The sequence below is a fragment of the Cynocephalus volans genome, chromosome 10, assembly GCF_027409185.1.
Source record: "Cynocephalus volans isolate mCynVol1 chromosome 10, mCynVol1.pri, whole genome shotgun sequence".
Classification (NCBI taxonomy): Eukaryota; Metazoa; Chordata; class Mammalia; order Dermoptera; family Cynocephalidae; genus Cynocephalus; species Cynocephalus volans.
In genome coordinates this window covers 103,403,993-103,427,286 of record NC_084469.1, presented here as the reverse complement: position 1 = coordinate 103,427,286, position 23,294 = coordinate 103,403,993, and the positions used below count along the sequence as shown (strand labels likewise).

The following is a 23,294-nucleotide window of genomic DNA, read 5'->3' as shown; positions in this document are numbered from 1 at the left end:
CCTAAGCCCGCACCTCCTGCTCTCCCTTCTATGGAATTTTCTAAGCAAAGAGCCCTCCTGTCACCTCCCCCCAACAGCAGTGTCTCCCTATACCTTTAGAGCTACATTTTACATTCTGATCCACAACACACAGGCACAGGCTTTCATGACAGAGGTTCCTGGATGTAACAGTCTCTCTTAAGAAGTGCAATATATTTGGGTATTTTCCCTATTTCCTTTTTTAGAAATGCCAGTTGTCACCCTCTAAATTCACTTCACAGCCCATTAATGGTGCAAACCCTCAGCATGAAAAGCTCTGTTTGTGGGGATATGGAGGGCGTGCTGTGCACTGTGGCCAGGTTAAGAGGGGCGCATGGCCCTCGCCCCAGTGGATGGCTCCCTGTCAAGGGAGCCCAGGAAGCAGGACTCTAGTGCTATAATACAGTGGAAACCCTCTCTCTCTCTTCCATCAGCAAAGAATGGGGACCAACCAGGCCTCTTATAGACCTCTGCAGAGCTACGCCCTGGAGGAACAAAGGCCCACCCAGTCAGCGGCCTGATGACCCTTTCTCTGACACAAAGAGATATGAGGGTGAACGGTGTGGAAGAGGTGCATGTGAGGGAGGGACAGGGCACCAGGACCACAAAGGCCTCCTGGAAGGCCACTGCCATCAGACAGTAGTTGTCTCAGTGCTGAGATGTCATTTCTAATCCTTGGAAGTTGCCTACCTTCAACTCTTAGGGGTGGCTGCGGCAGGCTTGGTGCCAAGAGCTGGCTCCCTGACCCTCCTCCCCTCCACATCAGAGGTCGGCACGTCACAGCTGCTGCCCTCCTTGACCAGGCCTGGCTGCCTGTTGCCTCCGCAGTCAGCCCCCAGCTCCCCCTCCCATCTCTTAACACAAAATGTAACCCCAGGGAGGTGCGCCTGGGTCTCCTGTCAGTCCTGCCCCCAGCACTGACCCCGGGCAATGGCACTGGCTGAGTGTGAGGGGTGGAGGTGGAGGTCCCATGCCAGGCCTGGCCATCCCGCTCCCCCATGGCTGTCCATGAGGTCTGCTTACACACTGCGATGGTTGCTTTGCGCCTGTGTGGGCACACACTGGGCAACTTATCCAGCACTGCTGGTGGGTGTGTGGGCTGTGTCCAGTGCTGGGTTCCCATGCTCTTGGGGATTCATCTGGGAGAGGAAACTCTTGGTCATACGGTGGGGAAACGCCAGCTCTGACAGATACTGAGCCAGGGGTTGCCCTACCCACAGCAGGTGAGAGACCCTTGTCCTTTTTCTTGGCAGCCACACTGTAGCAATCCTTACGCCGTGGGTGTGAACTGCTATCTCTCTGCAATTCTATTTCATGTCTCCTTGGTATGTAATGAAGCCCAGCACCGCTCCCCAGGCTGCAGGTCTTTGAAAAGCCTCTTTCAAGCAGAGCCTCCTCACGTCTTTGCCAGCCCACACGGAGTGCTCTGTGGGACGAGTTCACTGCAAACACCCGCTCTAATCCATGGCTTTTCTCTTTACCCTCTTAATGGTGTCTTTTGATGAATGTATCCAAAATTTTAATTAAGTCCAATTTACCAATATTTCCTTTTATTCTTGGTGCTTTTCATGTCCTGTTAAAGAAATCTTTGCCTACCCTAAGGTCAGAGATTTTCCATTTTCTTCTAGAAGCTTCAATATTTTCCCTTTTTCCATTATTAGATATGAGGCCTGTTCCCCAGATCAGTTTTTCTTCATAGCAATTCTCGTTGCCCCACCATGTCCAGTCTGTCCTTTTGTCTTCGCCAGCCCATCCCTCTCCTAAGCCCGCATGAACACTGAACACAGCCTTAAGGGCCCAGGCTGGGTCTGATTACCCACCACTCTATCACTAGCATCCAGTACAAAGCCTGGTATACACTCAGAGCTCCATAAACATTTGTCGGATGAAGGCAGAAATGAACAAAGGTGGCTTAGGCTAAAAGTTCTGGGGTCACAGAGCAGGAGTTTGAACCTGGGTCTCACCAATGTCGCCTCTTACCGAGGTGCCTCACTGCCCCCCACTCTGAGAGGTCACTTATCCATCATCCTGTTCCAGAAAGGACTCCAGCAGCAATTACAAAGAGCCGCCTGCACAGTGTCATGTCATGTGCCCACAATAGCCTCCTGTCTTCATGAGAGCTGCTCTGAGGAAAAGCCTCTGCAGGCAACAAGCTTTTTGGAAATCCATTCACCTCCAAGCCTCCCTGTGGTGGACATGGGGGCAAGGGATCCTGGAAGAATCTTGAGACTTGCACACCCAGCCCCGGAACCCAACTCAGACATAAAGGAAGGAAGCACCCGCCACAGCCCTAATGCCTCCCAGCCCAGGCTCCACTTGATTTGGGAACAGCTGATGACAGAGATGATGATGAAGGATCTGTTATTCTCCTGCCGCTAGACATCAACTCCTGGAGCAGGTTTCCTCCACTTCATTCACTGCCCTGTCCCCACCATTAGAGAGGACATGATCTATAGCAGGGGCTCTTCCCAATCTGCCTGAGGGGGTTTGAACTCAGTTCCTAACATATAGAGCTAAGAAGTCCTAATTAACACATCCTTTCAAGCACATGATTGGGATTGTCCTTGAAAGGAAATTTACAATATGACTACAAATGTACATTAAATTACAATGTAAATTACAAATGTACAGAACCACGGGCTATCATCACCCATCCACATTCCTCTTTTGACAGATGGAGAAACCACAGAGATTGTGAGAGCTGACCACAGACATACAGTCCGTGGGAGGCCTCAAGAGCAAGTCCCCTGGGCTAAGTCATGGATCTGTGCTCTGCATTTCTTATTCATTGCTCTAAATCAAGGGCCAGCAAATGTTTTCCGTAAACAGCCACAAAGTATCTTAGGCTTTATGCGCCAGGCAGTCATTGTCGCATGATAACAACCACAGACAACACGCAGACCAGTGGGCTTTGGCTGTGTTCCAATACAGCTTCATTTATGAACACTGACATTTGAATTTCATATGCTTTTCACGCCATGAAATATTATTCTTTTGATTTTCTCAAAATCACCTAAAAACTCATTCTTAAGCCACAGGTTGTACATAAATAGGGGTGGGCCAGATTTTTTTTTCTTTTTTCTGATTTGCAGATATGGTTTGCTGACCCCTGTTGTGAATGCTAAAGACAACAGAAGAGATGTCCGCATTGGGGATGGCAACATACTGCCTGGCAACCTGGTTTGCTCATCCTCTGACCATGGCAGACATTGCAAATGGATCACGGCACTGTCCATCCAGCCTGCACAGCTTCAGGCAGCCACAAGCAATCAGCTGCAGATGGCACTCAAGGTAGATCCTATCTGCTAAGTATGGAAGTGGCCCTATCTGCTTACACTGGAGAACCTCAGCCCCACTCTCCTTCCTACAAGCCCACTTGAGATCATCTTCCCATAACATCTTCTCTCAACCTTCTGGCCCTGGGACTGTGATCTCTCTTTTTTTTTTTTTTTTTTAAAAAAAAGATGACCAGTAAGGGGATCTTAATCCTTGGCTTGGTGTTGTCAGCACCATGCTCAACCAGAGAGCTAACTGGCCATCCCTATATAGGATCCAAACCTGTGGCATTGGTGTTATCAGCACCACACTCTCCCGAGTGAGCCACAGGCCGGCCTGATCACCTTTGACTTTCTAAGTCAGATAACTATCTACAGCCACACCAACCTGAGCGCACCCAATCTTGGCTGAGTCAGTGATATGAGCCAGGGAGGGTGCCAGAGAAACCACTTGGTTTGACGCTCTGGTTCTGAAGGCGAGATCTGGAGCTCGGCAAGTGGGGGAAGCTGGATTATGATCCAGGTGTGGCACTGTGTTCATGCTTGTGTCCCTGACACCATGGGGTGGGGACTGTGTTCTCACACAACAGAGTGCAGAGCACCGTGACCAAAGGAGTACGCGATGCACAGAGCACTTCTCAGGACCAGGGAGAGGTTGAAAACGAAAGGCAAAGCAAGCCTGGCCTCAGGTCTCTGGGGCCAGAGGCAGGTGTAGGGGGGCCAAGGCCACCTTCAACAGGGCTGGGAGAAGCACACTTCCCTTTCGGAGTGAGTCAGTGTTAGTGTCCCTGTTGCTAAAACTGTGGCAGCTCCAAGTCAGAGGATGCCGCAAGCCCCTTCTCAAGTGGCAGGAACTGCGGGATCCCAACACCAGGAACAGAAGGGGCCTGGGGTGTCCTTTGTTCTACCAGGAGGAATGTAGGGGTGTGTTTGGGGTTCAGGGGGCTGGGAGAATGAGCCACCGAGGTACATTTACGCACGGCACACATAGGTGCTCGGATGTAGGAAGGGGGACATGAGACCCATCTCCACACCCTCCCCCAAGACCCTCACTCCAGTGTCTTTCTTCCCTCCTGCTAATTTTCAACTTTAGTTAACTTACAGTTTAATTTACATTTTTTGTTTTGTTTTTTTAAAAGATGACCAGTAAGGAGCTCTTAACCCTTGACTTGGCGTTGTCAGCACCACGCTCTCCCGAGTGAGCCACAGGCCGGCCCCTAATTTACAGTTTTAATTAGTTTCTCAACTCATCTGCCTATTCTTTTATCTAGCTATCTATTGGCTTTATTTTAAATTTTGCCAATTTTTTATGATTTCATATTTACTTCACCTTCCCTTTTGACCTGTTATTTGTTCTTTTCCCTTCCCTCTAGTTTTTTTTGTTTGTTTGTTTGATTTGCAGGTGGCTGGTAAAACAATCAAACCGTGTACCTTGGTGTGAACAGCACCATACTCTAACCAACTGAGCAAACCGGCCAGACCTAGTTTTTTTCTTTTAACTGTTCTGAATCTTCCATTTTATAGCCCCTGTATTACCTGTGCATTACCTTCTACAATTTTAATAAACATTTCTTTACTGTTTTCCCTGCGGACAAAAGTAACACATGCTTGCTGAAACGACAGCCCTCCTGCGGGTGCCAGCCTGCTCCTGACTCCAGGTGAGGAAGATAGAGGGGCAGGATGGGGAGGGAGCTGCTCTCCTAAACCCACTTGCTCCCGACTCCAGATACCTGTGCCTCTGTCCGTACCTGCCCTGCCTTAAACTTTTGGTTTTTTGGTGGCTGGCAAGTTAAGGCGATCTGAACCCACAACCCTAGTGTTATAAGGCTGTGCTCTGTCTTAAGGTTTTATGTTAAACATGTATTTCTACTTTTAAGACCGTTCTAAGCCAGCTGTCCAGGTTTTTTTGTTGGGTTTTTTTTGGTCATGTAAATATCCCTACCACAGGGGTGAAGGCCAGGCATGAAGTCAGCCTTATAAATAGGGCAGATGCTGGCTGGTTAGCTCACTTGGTTAGAGAGTGGTACTGATAATACCAAGGTCAAGGCTTCAGAACAAACCAACGAACAGGGCAGATGGAGCTTCTTCCAGCAAATTCCAAGGCAGGCTCAGAACCTCAGCACAGCTCAACAACCAAGGTAGCCCTAGTCTGCTCAGACTAATCTATCTGTGACTTTGAGCCCTACTGAGCCCTCTGCCACAGCTATCTCAGGTACAGCACCCCGGACACAGCCTGTGTCCACATTTGGTGACTCTCATCCAGCCAGAGGCCTGCACAGCACCAGGTTCCAGGCTGGACATCACGTAGACAGTGATGACCACAGACCTGGAACCGTGGGCCGAGGGCACCTCTTGCTCCTTTGCTCCTGGAGTACGTCCAGCCCTGGCTTAGACTCTACAGGACACCTAGAACAGCCTTCCAAAGTACGAGAGCTGCAGAGCTCATGGCCTCCCGGACCTGCCCTGGGGGATCAGAGGAGGGTGGCAGACACTTTTTTTTTTTTAAAGATGACCGGTAAGGGGATCTTAACCCTTGGCTTGGTGTTGTCAGCACCACGCTCAGCCAGTGAGCGAACCGGCCATCCGTATATGGGATCCGAACCCGGGGCCTTGGTGTTCTCAGCACCACACTCTCCCGAGTGAGCCACAGGCCGGCCCAGCAGACACTTTTACTACCTGGTAAGACCTTTCCTGCAGAATGCTTCAGCCTGGTAACCTGTTTCACTGGTACAACCTTTCAAATCTGAAGAGCCATCTGCTTTCTAATTCCGGGCAAGGAGGTGCAGGGCTCATGGGAGGGCAGAGAGAGAGTGCAGACAGACCTTGCACAGGGTGGCCAGCCCTTGAGCCAGGCCGAGGCCGAAGCTGTCACCATGAATCTGGCTGGGCACCAGATCCCCTCCTGCGTTCGAGCCCTTCATCTCCTTGGGCCCAGCTCCGCTCTCCCACAGCAAATGCGGTGCTAGCCTTGGGCTGTGTGCTTGGCCCATGTTACCTCCACTGGGATCCTTCACAGTTCCATGTGGGAACTTTGGCTCCTGTGCAGCAGTCTTAGAAACTGAGGCACGGAGACAAGTGTGGAACTCTGATCTCTAGGACAGTCGGAACCCTGCAGCAACACAGGGCTCCTGCCTCCAGGTGGGGAGAGTGAGGAAGGGGACCCAGAGTACCCACCCAGTGGGGCCAGAGCCCTGGTGAGGCTCAGTTTGGGAGGCTTGTACACATCACCATCTTTCTGACCATCAATTGCAGACATCATACCCCTTTTAGCACTGAAACTGTCAGGATGTGTCTCCTGAGAACGAGGATGTTCTTCAACATGACCTCGCACAATCCTCAAATTCAGGATATTCCACACCACTGTCTGACACTCGGTGCCTACTGCAGCAATGCTTCTGCCCAACTGCTGTCAGGGGTAGAACCCCACACCAAGGCCAGACCCGAGACAGCAGCTGGAGGGGAAGACTGAGGGAGATGCCCCAGAGAGCCTCAGCTACCCGCTGCTGATCACTCTTAAAGGATCCAGGGACAAAGACACCAATTGGCAGTATACAGAGCCCTGACCTAGGAGCCTGTGCTTCATTTTTCTGCATGTTTTGATTTTTTTTTTTTTTTTTTGTCGTTTTTTCGTGACCAGCACTCAGCCAGTGAGTGCACCGGTCAGTCCTATATAGGATCCGAACCCGCGGCGGGAGCGTCGCCACGCTGCCAGCGCAGCACTCTACCAAGTGCGCCACGGGCTCGGCCCTGCATGTTTTGATTTTAAAGTAAAAGTTCCTCCTTCCAACTTAATTTCTTCATCTGGTTTTGACATTGGCAAGTTCTTCAATGTGGTTTGAGATTTCATTCCACCAAGGAGAAGTGCTCTCTCCGAGAGCAGCAGGCATGTGGCCTGGGATGCCTGCAAAAGCCAAGGTGCTGGTTCAGCCCCCCCTTGAGACCCTGGGCCTTGCTCGGCTTCCTCCCGTCCTGGACACCTGTGCACTCCAGCTTCCAGGCCTCCACACATGCCATTCCCTCTGTGGGTGACGCTTGCACCCCCTCTCCTCTGGGGGGACCCTGCTGACTTTCAGGGTAGACACCCAGCCCAGCACTGCTCAACCAGAACTGCACTGCTCTCTAAGCTCCACGGACTGGACCCTTCAGCAGGAAAGGCATTTGCACTGCGCCCAGAGCATGAAGGATGACATACAGGGTGGCAGCTGCAACAGCTGGGCACTGCACCACTCCAGGGAGCACCACCTACACAGCACCAGAGGCCCTGGGAGGGATCGGCGTGGCAACCTGGCATCCAAGTAGGAATGAACAGAGTAAAAGCTTCCTGAGAAGACAACTGTACACATTCAATGATGTAAACACAAAGGTAATACCAAGTGCAATTCCACTCACTGGTACTAAAATGCTAACCTAGGGGAGCTAAAAAATGTCAAAATAAACCATCAAAAGCAACATTCTGAATGATTCCAATGGACAGGAAGGGTGCCCATGCCTTTCCACAAGTGTCTTGCTCCGACATACCAGCAGGGGCCTGGCTGAGCCACCTCTGTCCTTGGGCATCACCACATCAAGGGACAACCCGGCTTCCACATACAGTCATTGGGAACAGTACTTGCAGAAGCACACTCTCCTCTTGGCAAGGCAGGCCTCTGACTCAACCCAACGATGATGACATGCTGTAATCATTCTTTGGTGTCCATGAAGAAGCAAGCTTTAACGATTCATTCTCTCTCAAGCTCCATGTTTAACTCAATCACTGAGCTTAGTTAATTAGAGGGTTCTGGAAAGCAAATTAAAGAAAAGCAATCCAGGGCTGGCCAGTTAGCTCAGTTGGTTTCAGCACCGCCTTGTAATGCCAAGGTCAAGGGTTTGGATCCCCATGGCAGAGAGCTGCCAAAAAACAAAAAAAAAAACATAATCCAAATGTTTTTCTTGAATGTTTTCTTTTGTCTTCTGGAAAGGAGTAACGGAAAGCTTGAGGCAAAAAAGTGAGCTGGTAAGTGACATCTAATTTTATTCAACTCAAGCTCTCTTCAATGTGGTGCAGATGGGCTGGGCTAAGGAGGGGCCGGGTGTGACTCATGAGTACCACCTGCCACAGTAGCCAGTCACTTGGAACCTTCCAAGTGTCTGACAGGTGTGTCACAAGGAATTTAGCTTTGTGCAAAATGAGCCTTTACCCTAGGTTCCTGGGAGGTGTCCAAGGCCCTGAAAGACACCTGACTGGGGTATGTGTTTACCTGGAGGCCCTGGGACTGAAGAGTCTAAGGTGATTTAGGGTGGGGGCTCTGGGTCATGCAGTATCAGCCTGACCTGCAGAGGGGCTGGAGACTGAGGTCAGCCACATGCATGGTCACCCATGCCTACATGACTGAGTCCCGATAAAAACTCTGAACACTGAGGCTTCCCTGGTTGGCAACATTAGGTATCATCTCAGCATCAATAGGCAAGTCAGCACTGTCAGCAACTCCACGAGGAGGGGACAACTGGAAGCTCTGCATCAGGAACCATCCTGGACACTGCCCTGTGTGCCTATTTCCTTGGCTGATATTTTTAATTTGTTTACTTTTTTGGTGGCTGGCTGGTGTGGGGATCCCTTGGCTGATTTTACTGCAGTAGCCTTTCACTGCAGTAAACTGTGACCATGAAGATAACAGCTTCCACAGAGTCCCGGGAATCCCGAGGGTGGTCTTTGACTGTTCCTGAACCTTACAGCAGAGTGAATTACATTGTTGTTTCCCCTCAGTTTCAAATTTAGTTAGGACTGCCACTAAGATCCATGAAATACGCCAATTTTGAACCCAAACATCATCTTTGAAATTATTTGCCAAATGAGGCAGCTCTCCAACCAGAAAAATGTGACTATCTTTCCTGAGTTGTGCCCCGACTGATCTTTTCCCATTTGACCACCAGCAAAGAACACTGCAGTGAGTGGACCAACCCACACTAACTGCAAACAAAACGTTTCTCCACATCAGCACTTGGGAGTTTCCTTTAATACTCGTATTTGTTCTCCCCCCTGTAATTCCAGTGCAGTTATTCCCAGTCCAATGGGCAACTCCCAGTTCTGTGAATCCATCTGTTCCAGGAGGATATGAGGACAGGAGACATTTTCTCTTTTGTCACATGACACACAACTGTGGTCCTAAAGCAGCTTTATTGGTACATCTAAGACTGAATAAGAACATGGACTAACACTTGCCATACTTTTCTCTTTGAAAATATCGAGGCCTTATCAAGCTCAGTATGCAGTTTCCAAATGTCTCATTTTTAAAATTTTTTTTCTAGCAGGTCTAAGACTAGAATCATTTTTTTCCTTAAGAACCAAGATATAACGTAATATAGGAAAGTGCACATATCTTAAGTGTATATCTTGATGTACACATCCAGATCTACAGAAGTGAAGGCCCTCTCTTGCAGCTTTCCTGTTAATTCCTCCATCGGAGGTAACCACTGTTCAACAATCATCACTGTGGTTCAGCTTTTGAACTTCACAGAACTGGGAGCATACAGTAGGTGTCTTTACTGTCTGGCTTCTTTCATTAAACAAAGTATAAAACTCTTCTTCCGGGTAGCCCTGGTGTCTTTCTTGGACTGTGAGAACCACCCTGTACAATTTGGCCACCACCGATCCATTCCCCTGTAGACATACACAGGGCTGACTCCTGTTTTAGGGGATTCTGACAAAGCTGCATGGAAGCACTTGTCCGTGTGGACACGTGCACATAGCTCTCCTGGGTATAAAACTGGGACTACAGTTGCTGGGTCAGAGGGTGTGTGCAGGTTGAGCTTTAGAAGATACTACGAAGAGCTGGACATGCCTGTAAGCAGGGCAGGTTGTGAGGTCAGATTACTCCACATCCTTGCCAACGCTTACAGGCATCTCAGCCAACCTGGTGAGTGTACAGAGGCACCTCACTCTGGTTTTTACGCACATTTCCTTGAGGTTATGATGCCAACACAATGATACCGGGTTCCCTTGGCCATGCTGACTGGTGCCCCAAATACCTTCTGGGAGATGTCTGTTCACACCTCTTGTCCAAATTGGGTTCTTTCTTCCCAGTCTGCGGCAGCAGTTTTCACTGTCTTCAGATGGTGTCCTTTGATGAATGGATGTTCTTACTTTCAGTGAAGTCTAGTTTTTAATCATTAATGATTAGTGGTTTTTGTGCCCTGTCGAAGAAATTGATGCCTATCCAAGGCCATGAAGATTTTCTCCCATACCTTCTTCTAGACTTTTGTTTTACCTTACCTTTCACATTTTTACATCTATAATCCATTTCAAATGAATATTTGTATATGATGTGAGCTGGGGGTCAAAGTTCATCTCTGTATGGATATCCAGAAAGTCAGCGTGATTTATTGAAAAGTCCATCCTCTCCCCACTGACCTTCCTGGGTCATCTTCATTTTGGCAATTTCAAGTTTCCCTTGTAAGAATGTCATTAGGAGTAAACCATGCGGGTCAGTCATTTTCATTAGATTTTTGCACATTTCATATATTAAATAAATAGTATTCTGTATTTTAAAAAAGTAAATCCTCCATTTAACTTTCTTCTTTGTGGACTGTGTCTCAGAGGTGAATTTTGCAAATCAGTCAATGTATGATACTTCTCACTGATACTCGTTACACTCTTGGAGCTGGCAGTTGAACATGAATGTTTCCTCTTCACCTCATTTGTTTCTCTTCCAGGAAAGAAAGAGTCTTTTATTTTATTTATTTATTTATTTTGTCTTTTTTTTGTGACCGGCCGCACCGCACTCAGCCAGTGAGCCAACCGGCCATCCCTATATAGGATCCGAACCCGCGGCGGGAGCGCTGCTGTGCTCCCAGCGCCGCACTCTCCCGAGTGCGCCACGGAGTTGGCCCGAAAGAGTCTTTTATAATGGCAATTTGTACCCATTGATTTAGGTCCTACAATTGTTACCACCCCCTAAAATTTCGTGCTTGGTGAAGGCTTTCCAAATGGTGCACTGAAGGCTCATACCGGGATACATGTGTGAGGGACACATTTTTCCTTCCAACAGATAAAATTCTCCCACACTTTGCTTCATGACTAACTGCAAACTATTATCATCAAATCAAGCTGTACAGACCTCCTGTAATGGGGACAGTCGTACTGGCCATGTACCAGGAAGTAGGCTAAGACCCGGGAGCAGGGACGACTGAGTGAGTGCTGCGCAGGGCCAGGCCTCCCGCTGCTCCCGCACCCTAGCCCACCCCAGCTGGCGGGATGTGCGCATCTCCTTGGAGAGCCACCTGACATCAACAGTCTCTTCTTGTTTAAATAGTACTCATGGTTCCCAAGTGGACATCATGACCCACCACTGGGCTGTGGCCACAGTTGAATCATATGCTGGTCTCAGGACCCCAGTGCCTGCAGCAGAGCCCAGCAGAAAGCAGAAGTCTGGTTTTTGTCTTGTCCACTGGGGCTGACCCACGGTGGCTCAGGGAGGCCAGGAGGACCACGGGGGTGGGAGAGGACCAGAGTAGGAAAACCACTTGCTCTGATCCAGCCGCCCCTGGCCACGCAATCGGTGCCCATCACCATGTGTACCTCTTCCTTCCCCCTCGCCTCCTTGCTGACCTCGAACCTGCCAGACTACTGCTGTTCCTGGGACCTCTCCACCCCAGATTGTCCCTGAATGTCCCTTCCTCAGGGTTCCTCTCAAATGTCACCTTCCCTGAAACCGGCACTGCTGCTCTACCTCCTCTCCATGTACTGTTTCCACCCTCATCATGGCCGATTCCACTCGTGTGCTGCCTTACTTCAGGACAGCAGTTCCACAAGGGCAGGCACTGCCACATGAAACGCAACCAATGTTCGGGAATGACAGAACAAGCCAGTGGCCCACAGGCTCTGAGCAAGGAAGGCCAGAGCACAGAGGCCAGGCCTGCTCCACGGAAGGCCCCTCCAGAACGCCGGCCGCCCCGCCTCCTCCACTTACCTGTCCTTGTACTTGATCACGGCGTCCACGATCTTCTTCATCTTCTTGGTGAGGTTGGGTGGGTTTGGGGACAGCTTCTCGGCAGGTGGCCGCCCGCGCTTCTTCTGCTTCTTGCTCTCATCGTCCTTGTCACGGCTGCGGGTGCTGGTGGTCGGTGTGGAGGAGCCGGCGTCGCTGTCCCGCTTGCGCTTCCGTGACGATTTCTTCTGCCGGACCTCCTCTTCGATCTCCTCCAGCGTGCCCTCCTCGATGGCCTTCAGGGTCAATAGTAGTAAAATAGGACAGCCAGCACCCAGGTTGACAAGAAGAGGCCGCGACGCAAACCCAGGGGCCCGGATAGGGCGGGGAGGAGGGTCCCCCACACCTGTCGTCCTTCCAGCGTGGCTAGCTTGGGGTACAGCACACACTGGAGTCCCGATGGGTCTATGAACAGGCAGAGGAAGTCCAGCACTAACCCCCTGGCAGGCACCCCACACATGCCTGTCCTTCAATAATTAATGGTTGTACTTCCTGCCAAGTTAAGGAGTCATATCCTCTTTTTGTGGAGATAGAATGTGAGCCTGAAATCCCTCCACCCAGAGATGACTCCCTGAACACCTGCACTCTAGTCTCGCCCTGTGTTTTTTAAGATAGTGATAAGTTACACACAACATACACTTCGCCACGTTAGCCACCTGTAAGTATACAGTTCAGTGGTGTAAAGCACATTCACAGTGCTGTGCAACCCTCACCACCATCCACCTCCAGAACTCTCCCCAGCCTTTATCACACACATGTGCACTGAAAACATTAAACTGCAGCCCACGGACCACGCTGCTTACCGCATGCTGGTTATTATCCCACAACATAATTTTTTTTTATGTCTGTTTAGTATTTCAGCACACAATGGGCCCTAATTTAACCTACCCTTGTCTTGTTTTGGAGCATTCAGATTGTTTCCTTTTTTTTTTTTTTTTTTTTTTGTTGCTATTTTAACTAATGCCATAAATGACAGCTAAAAATAAAAGCAAAAACTTTTTTTTTTTGGTGGCTGGTTGGTCCAGGGATCCAAATGACTTTAACACAGATTCCTCATGGTGCAACTGCTAAGGTAAAGGACACAAATACGAACCATATTAATTTAGAAACAATCCCTATTCACTAATTTTTAATAATAACTAACTTGCATGCTTTATTCCTGAAACACAGCAATGAGAAGCCAGGTTTCTAGGGGATCTCAGAATCAGAAAAGGAAGTGGGCCCTGGACTTGAAGGGACAGGCTGGTCATTTGTCTCACGCTTAAACAGCTGTGACGGGAAACCGGGATCTGGGCCTGGCACTGAGGACACAGCAGCAAACAGAACCAGACAGGGTCCCTTCCCCTTATGGATCAGACAGTAACATCCCATAAATATGTTGACAAACGTGTTGAGTGCCAGGAAGGAGGGTGAGTGGGACTTTTAGAGGGTGGGGCAGATGTGTCCTGGTTGAGGGTAGGGGCAGCTCCTAGAGGAGGCAGCAACTGAGCTGAGAGCTAAAGTAGCATCCAGACCAAAGGAGGAGCATGGAGGGTACATAGCAGGCAAGAAAAACCAAGAGAAGGTCCTGCTGTGGACCCAGTGGGTTTAATAGCATACCCAAAATTCAAGTCCACCTGGAACCTCAGAATGTGACTTTACTTGTAAATGAGGTCTTGCAGATGTAATCAGACAAAAATGGAGAGATCGTCCTGTACTGGGGGGCCCTAGATCTGATGAGAGTGTCCTTACAAGAGACAGAAAGGGACACACAGGGACACAGAGAGAAAGCCATGTGAGGACAGAGGCTGAGACTCAAGTGATGATATAGCAGTTAAGTCAAGGGACGCTGATGGCACCAGAAGCCAGAAGAGCCAAGGACGGATCCTCCCCCAGGACCTTCGGAGGGAGTACAGCCCTGCCGACACTTTGATGTCAGACTTCTCGTTCCAGAATGGTGAGAAAATTTGTTGTTTTAAGCTGCCATGGTTGTGGAAATTTATTACGGCAGTCCTAGGAAATGAACACGAGCACAGCTTGGAGATACTGCAGGTTCACTTCCAGATTACCACAGTGAAGAGAGCTACAGAAATTTTTGGTTTCTTGGTGCATATAAAAGATACCTACAACTACACTGTAGTCTACTAAGTGTGCAGTAGCATTATGTCAAAGAAAACCCCACTGTACATACATTAAAAAATACTTTATTGCTAAAAAGTGCATACTGTTGGAAAAATGGCTAGCTTGATGCGGGGGCTACCACAAACCTTCAAATTATAAAAAACACAGTATCTGTGAAGCACAGTAAAACAAGGTACACCTGTGCAGGAGTCAGGCCAGCAGGGCAACCAGCCAGCAGCATTGTGCAGGCTTCTGGTACATACAGCACCAAACTGGCTGCCAGAAAAGTGGTACCAATGATGTGCCCACCAGTAGCATAGCAGAGTGCCTGTTTTACATTTTCCACAACTGTACATATGAATAGGACATGTAATAATAAGATATAGGCTCTGTGGGTAAAAAAGAGTCTCTTCAAAAGTGGTGCTGGATAATGGCCAGCTGACAACAAAAAATGAAATTAAATTCAGACTGGCCAGTTATTCAGTTGGTTAGAGTGCGGTGTTATAACACCAAGGTCAAAGGGTTTGGATCCCCCTACTGGCCAGCCAACAAAAAATAAAACAAAATAATAAATTTTTTTAAAAATTTAAAAAATAGACAGTGGTGGTAGGATAACTGGATATCCACATACAAAAGAATGAAGTTGGATCCTTACCTCACACTATATATAAAATTTAGCTCATAAACCAAAATGTAAGAGCTAAACACAAGACTCTTACAGCTAAATCTTCATGGCCTTAGATTTGGCAATGTATGTATGGATGGATGTATGTTTATTTTATTTATTTTTAAAAGATGACCGGTAAGGGGATCTTAACCCTTGGCTTGGTGTTGTAAGCACCACGCTCAGCCAGTGAGCGAACTGGCCATCCCTATATAGGATCCGAACCCACGGCCTTGGTGTTAACAGCACTGCACTCTCCCGAGTGAGCCACGGGCCAGCCCAATGTTTTTTTTTTTTTTAGATATGACCCTAAACACAAGCTAAAAAGAAAAACACATAACCTCTAAGTACAATTCAAAACTTTTGTGCTTCAAAGGATACCATCAAGAAAGTGGAAAGTAGAAAGCTCAATTAGAGCATGGTGTTATAACACCAAGATCAAGGTTCAGATCCCCATACCAGCCAGCCACCAAAACAAAAAACAAAAAAGTCTCAGACAAAAAAAACCAACAAAGAACCCACAGAATGGCAGGAAATATTTGCAAATCATATCTCTGATAAGGGAATTGTAAAGAACTCTAACAACTCAATAATATAAAAAGAACAATACATTTTACAAACAGGCAAAAGACTTCAATAGACATTTCTCTATGAAAGATATAGAATGACCAACAAGCACATGAAAAGATGCTCCACACCACTGGCCATTAGAGAAACGCAAATGACAACCACAGGGAGAGGCCACCTCGCACCCACTAGGATGCCTGGAATCAAAAGGTGAGAGTATAAGGGTTGGTGAGGACATGGAGACATTGGAACCCTCATACCCTGCTGGTGGGAATGTAAAATGGTGTGGCCACCTTGGAAACCAGTCTGGTGGTTCCTCAGATGATTAAATGCAGAGTTACCATGTGACCCAGTAACTCCACTCCTAGGTGAATAATTCCCCTCCCAACATCTGCCCACACAATAACATGTATTCTGTGTATTCCAATGTTCATGGAAGGATTATTCATAATGGCCCCAAGGTGGAAACAACCCCATATCTATCAACTAATAAATGGATAAACAAAATGTAGCATACATATACAATGGAACAGTATTTAGACTTAAAAGACTGAAGCACTGACACACACTACAACACGGATAATCCTTGAAAATATTATGCTAAGCTAAAGATCACATATTCTTATGATTCCACTGCTATGAAATGTCCAGAATAGGCGAAACCATAGGACAGAAAGTGGATTAATGTTGCCTGAGGCTGGAGGGAATAAAGGAATCAAGGAGAAACAGTAGATCAGAGAAGGGCTTCTTTCCAGGATGATGAAATGTTCTAAAATTGATTATGGAGATGGCTGCACAACTCTGTGAATATACTAAAAACCACTAAACTATACACCTTAAAAGGGTGAATTGTATGGTATGTAAAGTACGTCTAAGGAAAGGTACACAAAACATCAGCATGTGGGTTGAATTTAACTTTAAAGGGCACCTGCTGTCTACAAATGCAGGGCTGGTGAAACTCCCACGGGAGCCGCACAGGCTTGCTGCCACACAGTTCTGCGTCTGGCCCACACTCCCTCTTCTTAGGGCTTCTCTTTGTGGCCCTGGAATATTCTGCTTGAGAACGGGCTGGTGGCTAGAGAGTGAGATAGAATACTAAGGTTCGCCTGGCTCCCTGGCGTGCTCCAACAGCCCCCTCATGCACAGCTCAGCAGGCAAGCTCATGAATCTGGGGTGTTCTGAGCTCCCAGGAGGGGACCTGGGTTGCCTGGCCACATGGGCAGAGCCACACTGCTCATTACTGGGTGTGGCTCTTGGCACAGCATGGCCGAAAGCTGCCAGCTGCCTTCTGAGCATTGTTGCTTCAGGGACATTTCTATGGCATGACTTCAGGGCAGGATTCTTAATCATCACCTCTGCACTCATTTGTCACTGTAACCTGCACTGACCTCAGTGCTGAGCACCCAGCACAGTACGCCCTGGGCTAGGTTGGGGGAAGGAGGGAAGGAGGCCAAGCTGGGAGGGCCCACGGGCATCACACCTCTGTGACTTGGCTACCTGCAGCTGCTGCACTGAGGACCAGTGCCACCTGCTGACACGAGCTCTCACATCACCTCCACAAGCAGCCGCATGCCTCATACCCTCCTGCCCCCACAGCTGAGTGAGAAATCCAGCTCATGGGGGTGACTTGCCCAAAGCGGGGATGCCTGACCCCCAGCCCAGTCAGTGCTCCAAATCACCTCGTAGGGTGACTTGAGGTCAGTAATCTGCCACTGTGTTTTCCCTATCGACAGGTACTCGGAAGGCCGGCACCTTGCTGACATCAGCAGTGTTGTTTTAACCTCATGAAGAGGTGAACCCTCATCCTTGAAAGGCCCGTGATACTCAACAGCAGGTTCGGGCTGCTTAGGTGATAGCATGGGCCCCTTCCTGATGTCCGCAGTGGAGCAGGGGGAAGCGAGCGTCCCCGGCCCACGACAGAAGCCTTGCAACAATTAATGAAGCCCAACTTAAGAACGGTGGGAGGGAAGCCTGCATGTCTGGTGGCAGCAGGGCTCTGCTCTCCGGGCCCGCAGCATGTGCGGGGTGGCGGCCCTCTCCGGCATGTACCTTGAGCCACTGCTTCTCCGTCAGCGAGTCACTGTAGTCCACTTCCTTGCGGTGGCGGGAGCCGCGGCCGAACATCTTCTCCTCCTCCTCCTCACAGGTCAGCCGCTCCACCTCGGCATCATCCTTGATGATCCACGAGGGCAGCTCGTCCTCCTCCATGAGCCGAGGCTTCCGCTTGGGGTTGCGCGCCTCCTCACGCCTACGGTCCAGGTCCATGCGCTGACGGGCGTGGGACAGAGAGGGAGACAGGCATCAGCACTGGGGACAGCCACCAGTGGAGGCTTGCTCGTGGGGGGTGGGGGGCACATCACCTCTGCCCTCGGGAACCAAGGCTGTCACGGCAGTTAAACAGCAGCTCTCGGTTTTACAGTGGCTGACCCAGGCTGGCTGCTATATCAGACCCTGGCTAGGGGCTCTGCCTTGGCGCACAGACAAAACTGGGAAAGATGGGGAGAGTCGCACACCCCAGCAGAAGGGCAACAGGGTGTGGCAGGTCCAGGGCACAGCCTCAGTGAAAGGTATGAGGCATGCCGAGCCCAGAGGGCCCCACTCTGACTTTGTGCCTTCACTAGGCCAGGGGCTTCTATGACCGAGGTCTTCGTCAGCCCGGGGGCCAGGGCCAGGGCTAGGGCTGTGGCCAGTGTGGGCAGAGCTGTCAAGGTCTCATCATTAAACAGACCCAGGAGGATGAGCCTGAGGGCCACAAGCAGAGGGGAGCCGTGTGTTTCCCACCATCCCTATGCCATGCATAGGAGGCCAGGGATAAAGGCTGGGTCAGTTGGGAGGCATGAGCGGGTCACACACCTGCCCCTAGCAGCAGTACCTGCTAGGGACGCCACCATTGTCACTAAGACTTTTTGCTTTTTTCGTGGCATCAGGGGGGTGGGGTATGTGGGCCCCATGCCATCCTGCAGCAATACTTACCATGAACAGGTCAAACTCCTCCTCATGCCGGGCAATCATCTGGTTCACGGTCTCATCGTCGGGTACTTCGTCTTCCTCCTATAAGATGGCAAAGCTTTAGTTTGGCTGCGGGGGTGCCGGGCTGGGCGGCGGCCGGGCTCGGAGGCGAGCGGCAGCGGTCCGTGGGAAATGAGCTGGTGGTCCCAGTCCGGCTGCGGTGGATGGGGACCCACACGGCAGCGAGAGGCACACACGCACACGCACACACACGCTCCGTGGGATCAGGGCCCTTGCTGGCCATGTCTCAGCCGAGAAGCCGAGGATTGAATGGGCATGGAGACTGAACTACCCCTCTCACCTTTAGAGGTGGCTCCTCCAAGTCGGGGTTGACGCCCGCTGGCGGAGGGGCAGTGTGGGCGAAGCTGGCACTGCCGCTGCCCGTGCTGCAGTGTCTGCTCTGTGGATAAATAGAGGACTTCAGTCTCCAGGGCTGTCAATCCGGCATCTTTCACCAGCAGTTTTGAAAAAAAAAAACCACTTCAAAGAAAAAGCAAGTACTCATCCTCTTTCCTTTCAGCCCACACTCCCTTTACTCCAAAGGGATGCAAAAAAAATAAGAGTGCAAAAAAGGTAAAAAAACAAAAATGAAAGCCGCTCATGCGTCCACCACTCACGCCGGGGAGGGGGTCAGGTCCGGCGCTGGGCTCACCTCATCCTGCTCCTCGTGCTCCAGGATGGCCTGCAGGAAGGCACGCCGCTCATGGCTCGATGACTTCTGGTCGAACATGCCTGCCTGGATCACCTTCTGGTCCACGTTGAGCTTGTACTTGGCCGCAGCCAGGATCTTCTCCTCCACGCTGTTGACTGTGCAGAGGCGGAGCACGCGTACCTCATTCTGCTGCCCAATGCGGTGGGCACGATCCTGTGCTTGCAGGTCCTGGAGGAGTGAGACACCAGTCATTTCCCAAGTAGCTTCCTGGGGTGTCATTAAGGAGGAAGGTGACCTTGTGACATGCTGGCACTGGAGGTGGGGGCATTCTGATTCGAGTGCCACCCCACCGCCTGGCAACTCTGCCCATCCCACCAGCAACTATGTGAGCCGGGAGCTTGGGAACAGGACCCGGAGCCTGTGCCCCCATCTGACCAGGTCACTTCCCGCCTTACTGGGATCTGACAGATACTTGGAAAGAAAGACAACAATCCCCAGGGGATTATATGCCCAAGCAGCTCTGATCACAGCTACACAGGTCTGGGTATGTCCTTATCATGGTCAAAGATGCCACGTACAGGACAGGCAAAGCCAGGCAGCATCATGGTGACTATGGGCCCTGCCACTTCCTTGTTGTGCAACCAGGGCTCAGGCCCAACCTCTCTGAGCCTCAGAACTCACTCTGTTGACATGGCCCCTCTTGTGGCTACTGTGCAGATTAAATGAGCAAATGGGTGTTGGGAGTGCAGCCCAGTGACTGATGTAGTCAGTGCCTAAATGGTAGCCGTGGCTGTGAATGTTATTTTTATCGTTCTCTCTAGCACAGACCAAGGAGGCTCCCACAAAACCCTGTCCGTGTGCCCAAGAGCTGCGTGGCAGGCTGGGGAGCAGTGATGCTTCCAAACTCGAAATTGGCACTCAGTGGGGGCGGCAGAGGCAACTCTTGGCAGGGCACAAGAGAGTCTCAAGTCCACCACTCAGCCCCCGCTCTGGCCCTGCGGTTGCCTCTGATATCTCACTGTGTCACTGATAACAGGCTCCATGGGGCATCTGCCTGCTGACGGGGGAAGTGCACCCAACCACCTTTCTAGAAACTGGCCAGTCATCAGGGACTGGGTGGGAATTCTTCCCCAGACTGAGATTAGTGACCACCCAGGTCACTCACCCATCAGGTGGGCTATGCTACTGGTGCCCCGTGGTTGGGGAGAAACCACTTTGGCACAAAGAACCAGAATGTGAAAAGAACACTGCTGTGGGCGAAGCGGTCTCACCTCTCAGGGCTGACCTGGCCAAGGGTCCTTGCACAAGTGCTCTGAGAGAGGGACAGGAGGGCTCCCTGAGGAGCTAGTGGTTGTGCTGCTGCACAGAAACCCAGTCACCTGCCAACCAGGGTTTGAGTAGGGCCAACCTGGGGCAGCTATAGGTGGGGACACCTGGCAGCTGACGACACGGCTGGGCAGAGTCATGTGTCCTCTTGAGGACGGGGGATCATCATCAACTGCTGAATGGAAGAGATCCATTCTAGAACTTCCTACGTCTGTGTCAGAATCAGCATATACATGCACATGCACAGACAGATGCTAGCAGATGCTCAGAAAACACTGGGACTGGTGGGGAAGGGGAAGAAGGGTCTCTGCACTTTATGCTACTGTTATTTGCATTTTGACAAAAACAAGAACTTACTACTTTTAGGATAAAACATAGAGAAAAGTTCACTTATTTGAAAACTTTTCTCTCTAAAATAGCATGTTCCAGGATCTACTGGCATGGAGGCCCACATGGGACACATGGCTAAGTAATGACAGCAGGCAATAAACAAAATACATGGAGAGTTCGTACCAAATTTTGCTGTCAAAAGCAAGCCTGGAGGGGTCACAGCACAGTGACAGCTCAGGCTTAGGGGTATTTTCCACTATTTTCACATTATGCTATTCCAGCGGTTTTCTTTTAAATAACAGAGAAATACGTAGCTTTCATAATCAGAAGAAATGGCTGTTTTTATTCTGAGGAACACAGGAGGGTAAATCCTCTCCAGCTTTCTCCCTGCCAACCGAAGGAGGTGCAGGTGCAGCTCCTCCTGGGGTCCAGGAGAAAGTTGCAGAGGCCAGTGGACGCTCAAGATGGGGCAGTATCTCCACAAGGCTTCATGGATGCCCTCTCTCCCTTGTCCCCCTCCAGCCTGCTTTTACCTGGTGGGGATTCCAGTCGCTGTCAAAAATGATCACAGTGTCGGCTGACTGGAGGTTCAGCCCGAGCCCCCCAGCCCGGGTGCTGAGCAAGAAGATGAAGTACTCGGAGCCAGGCTCGTTGAAGGTCTTGAGCAGCATGCCACGGTCCTCTGCTTTTGTGGTTCCTGATGGGCACAGGGGACACGGGGTCAGCTGGGGACTCTGGAGGGAGTGGGTGTGGAGGATGGTGAGCCAGCGCCCACCAGTGTCCCCCAGGTGCCACATAAACCTCAGCTATTCCCTTAGCCCCTGGCCGTGAGCTACGTTTAGTGAGTGATTTAAGATTTACAGTACGGGGCCGGCCCGTGGCTCACTTGGGGGAGTGTGGTGCTGACAACACCAAGTCAAGGGCTAAGATCCCCTTACCAGTCATCTTTAAAAAAAAAAAAAAAAAAAAAGATTTACAGTACCTCACTACCGAATGCCACTCCTCCCATCCCGTGCCCACAGGCTGGCTGTGTCTCCTCTGTGTAAAATGGGGCGCTGAGAGAACTAATGGAGGTGGGGCTGAAGCACAGGGCCTGGCACCCGGTGCACCCCCAGGCCACAGGGCCGCACTGTTGGAGACAAGACACTTCCCTGATTCTGCCCCATTCTTTTCCATGGCTGATGTCGTTCCACAGCAGCTAAGGCTGTTAACACCACTCCCCGCCACCCCAATAAAAACTCACAAGGGGCCTCAGGGTGGGTGGACAGTGGCTATGGGAATAACCACGTGCCCTTGACCCTAGTGCATTAGGTTTTGTTGGCTCACAAAGAGGTTCCTTTACAGACAAGAGCCAGGGAGCCTTACAATGGGGACTTGCTTCTCCTCTGGCAGAATCAGCAGCTCCCATGCCCTAGAAAACCTGAGCAGAGGAGTGAGTGAGGGGCACTCATGTGACAGCCAGGGACGTAGGCCCTCAGCACTGTGGACGTCAGAGGGGCATCTTAAGCTCCTTGGGGAGCTGTCAGCTCAGATGAAATGTGCCCTTGGCAAACAATGATGAAATGAAAACGAAATGCTTTGGGCCACTAGCCCACAGCTGGCAGGAACAGAGCGGAAGCCCAATACCCACTGCAGCACAGGCCTCCATCATCTGCCCTCTGTCCATCCTCCTCCTCCTCCTCCCCGCTCCTTCTTGGGCTCCAGGTAGGCCCTCGGCCATCTCCCTAGATACCAGCCTGCGCCCTCACAATTGCCACGCTGATGGTAGCAGACCCAATGTCCTAATGTTTCCCCCTTCATCCACTCTCTGAATACATTTTCTACCCGTGTCCATGACCGTGTGAAGTGCTGTGGATGGAGGTGGGGCTGAGCACAGCATGTCCTTGTCCTCGTCTTAATGGAGTGTCATGAGGAGGAAAACACAGTTGTGCGTTGCTTAATGACGGGGATATGTTCTGAGAAATGCATCGCTAGGTGACTTCATAGTTGTGTGCACGTCACAGAGCATACACAAACCTAGATGGTACAGCATACCACACACCTGGACTATATGATACAGCCTATGGCTCTCAGCCTACAAGCTTGCAGTGCATGTCATGAATACCGTGGGCATCTGTAACACATGGCAAGTATTTGTGTATCTGAACACACCTCACCATAGAACAGGTATAGTAGGAACGCAGTGTTATAATCCAGTGGTGACTGCATATGCAGTCTGTCATTGACCAAAATGTCCTTATGCCATGCATGGTTGTACAGGGTAACCTACGGCCTCTCCTCTGGGGGTTCTGGGGATGGCGACACAGAGAGGGGCAGCACTCAGTAAGGCTTGGCCCTCTCAAGGACAGGAGGCCAGAGCAGAGCAAGGGAGGGAGGGAGGCCAAGCTATG

At 50.3% G+C, this 23,294-nt stretch overlaps 1 protein-coding gene across 12 annotated transcripts in view; it reads right to left on the bottom strand.

The window, feature by feature from the left end:
• SMARCA4 (SWI/SNF related, matrix associated, actin dependent regulator of chromatin, subfamily a, member 4) overlaps positions 1-23,294 on the bottom strand; it is an 85,913-nt gene that overhangs the window by 5,782 nt on the left and 56,837 nt on the right. For 10 of the 12 annotated variants that reach the window (XM_063112536.1, XM_063112534.1, XM_063112535.1 and 7 more), the window contains exons 25-30: positions 21,438-21,601; positions 19,249-19,476; positions 18,898-18,996; positions 18,561-18,638; positions 17,637-17,855; positions 12,239-12,492 (exon numbers count right to left, since the gene is read on the bottom strand). In XM_063112536.1, coding sequence (XP_062968606.1) covers positions 12,239-12,492; positions 17,637-17,855; positions 18,561-18,638; positions 18,898-18,996; positions 19,249-19,476; positions 21,438-21,601 — 1,042 coding nt within the window. The remainder of the gene's footprint in view (positions 1-12,238; positions 12,493-17,636; positions 17,856-18,560; positions 18,639-18,897; positions 18,997-19,248; positions 19,477-21,437; positions 21,602-23,294) is intronic. The other 2 variants (XM_063112541.1, XM_063112542.1) reach the window with 1 other exon arrangement.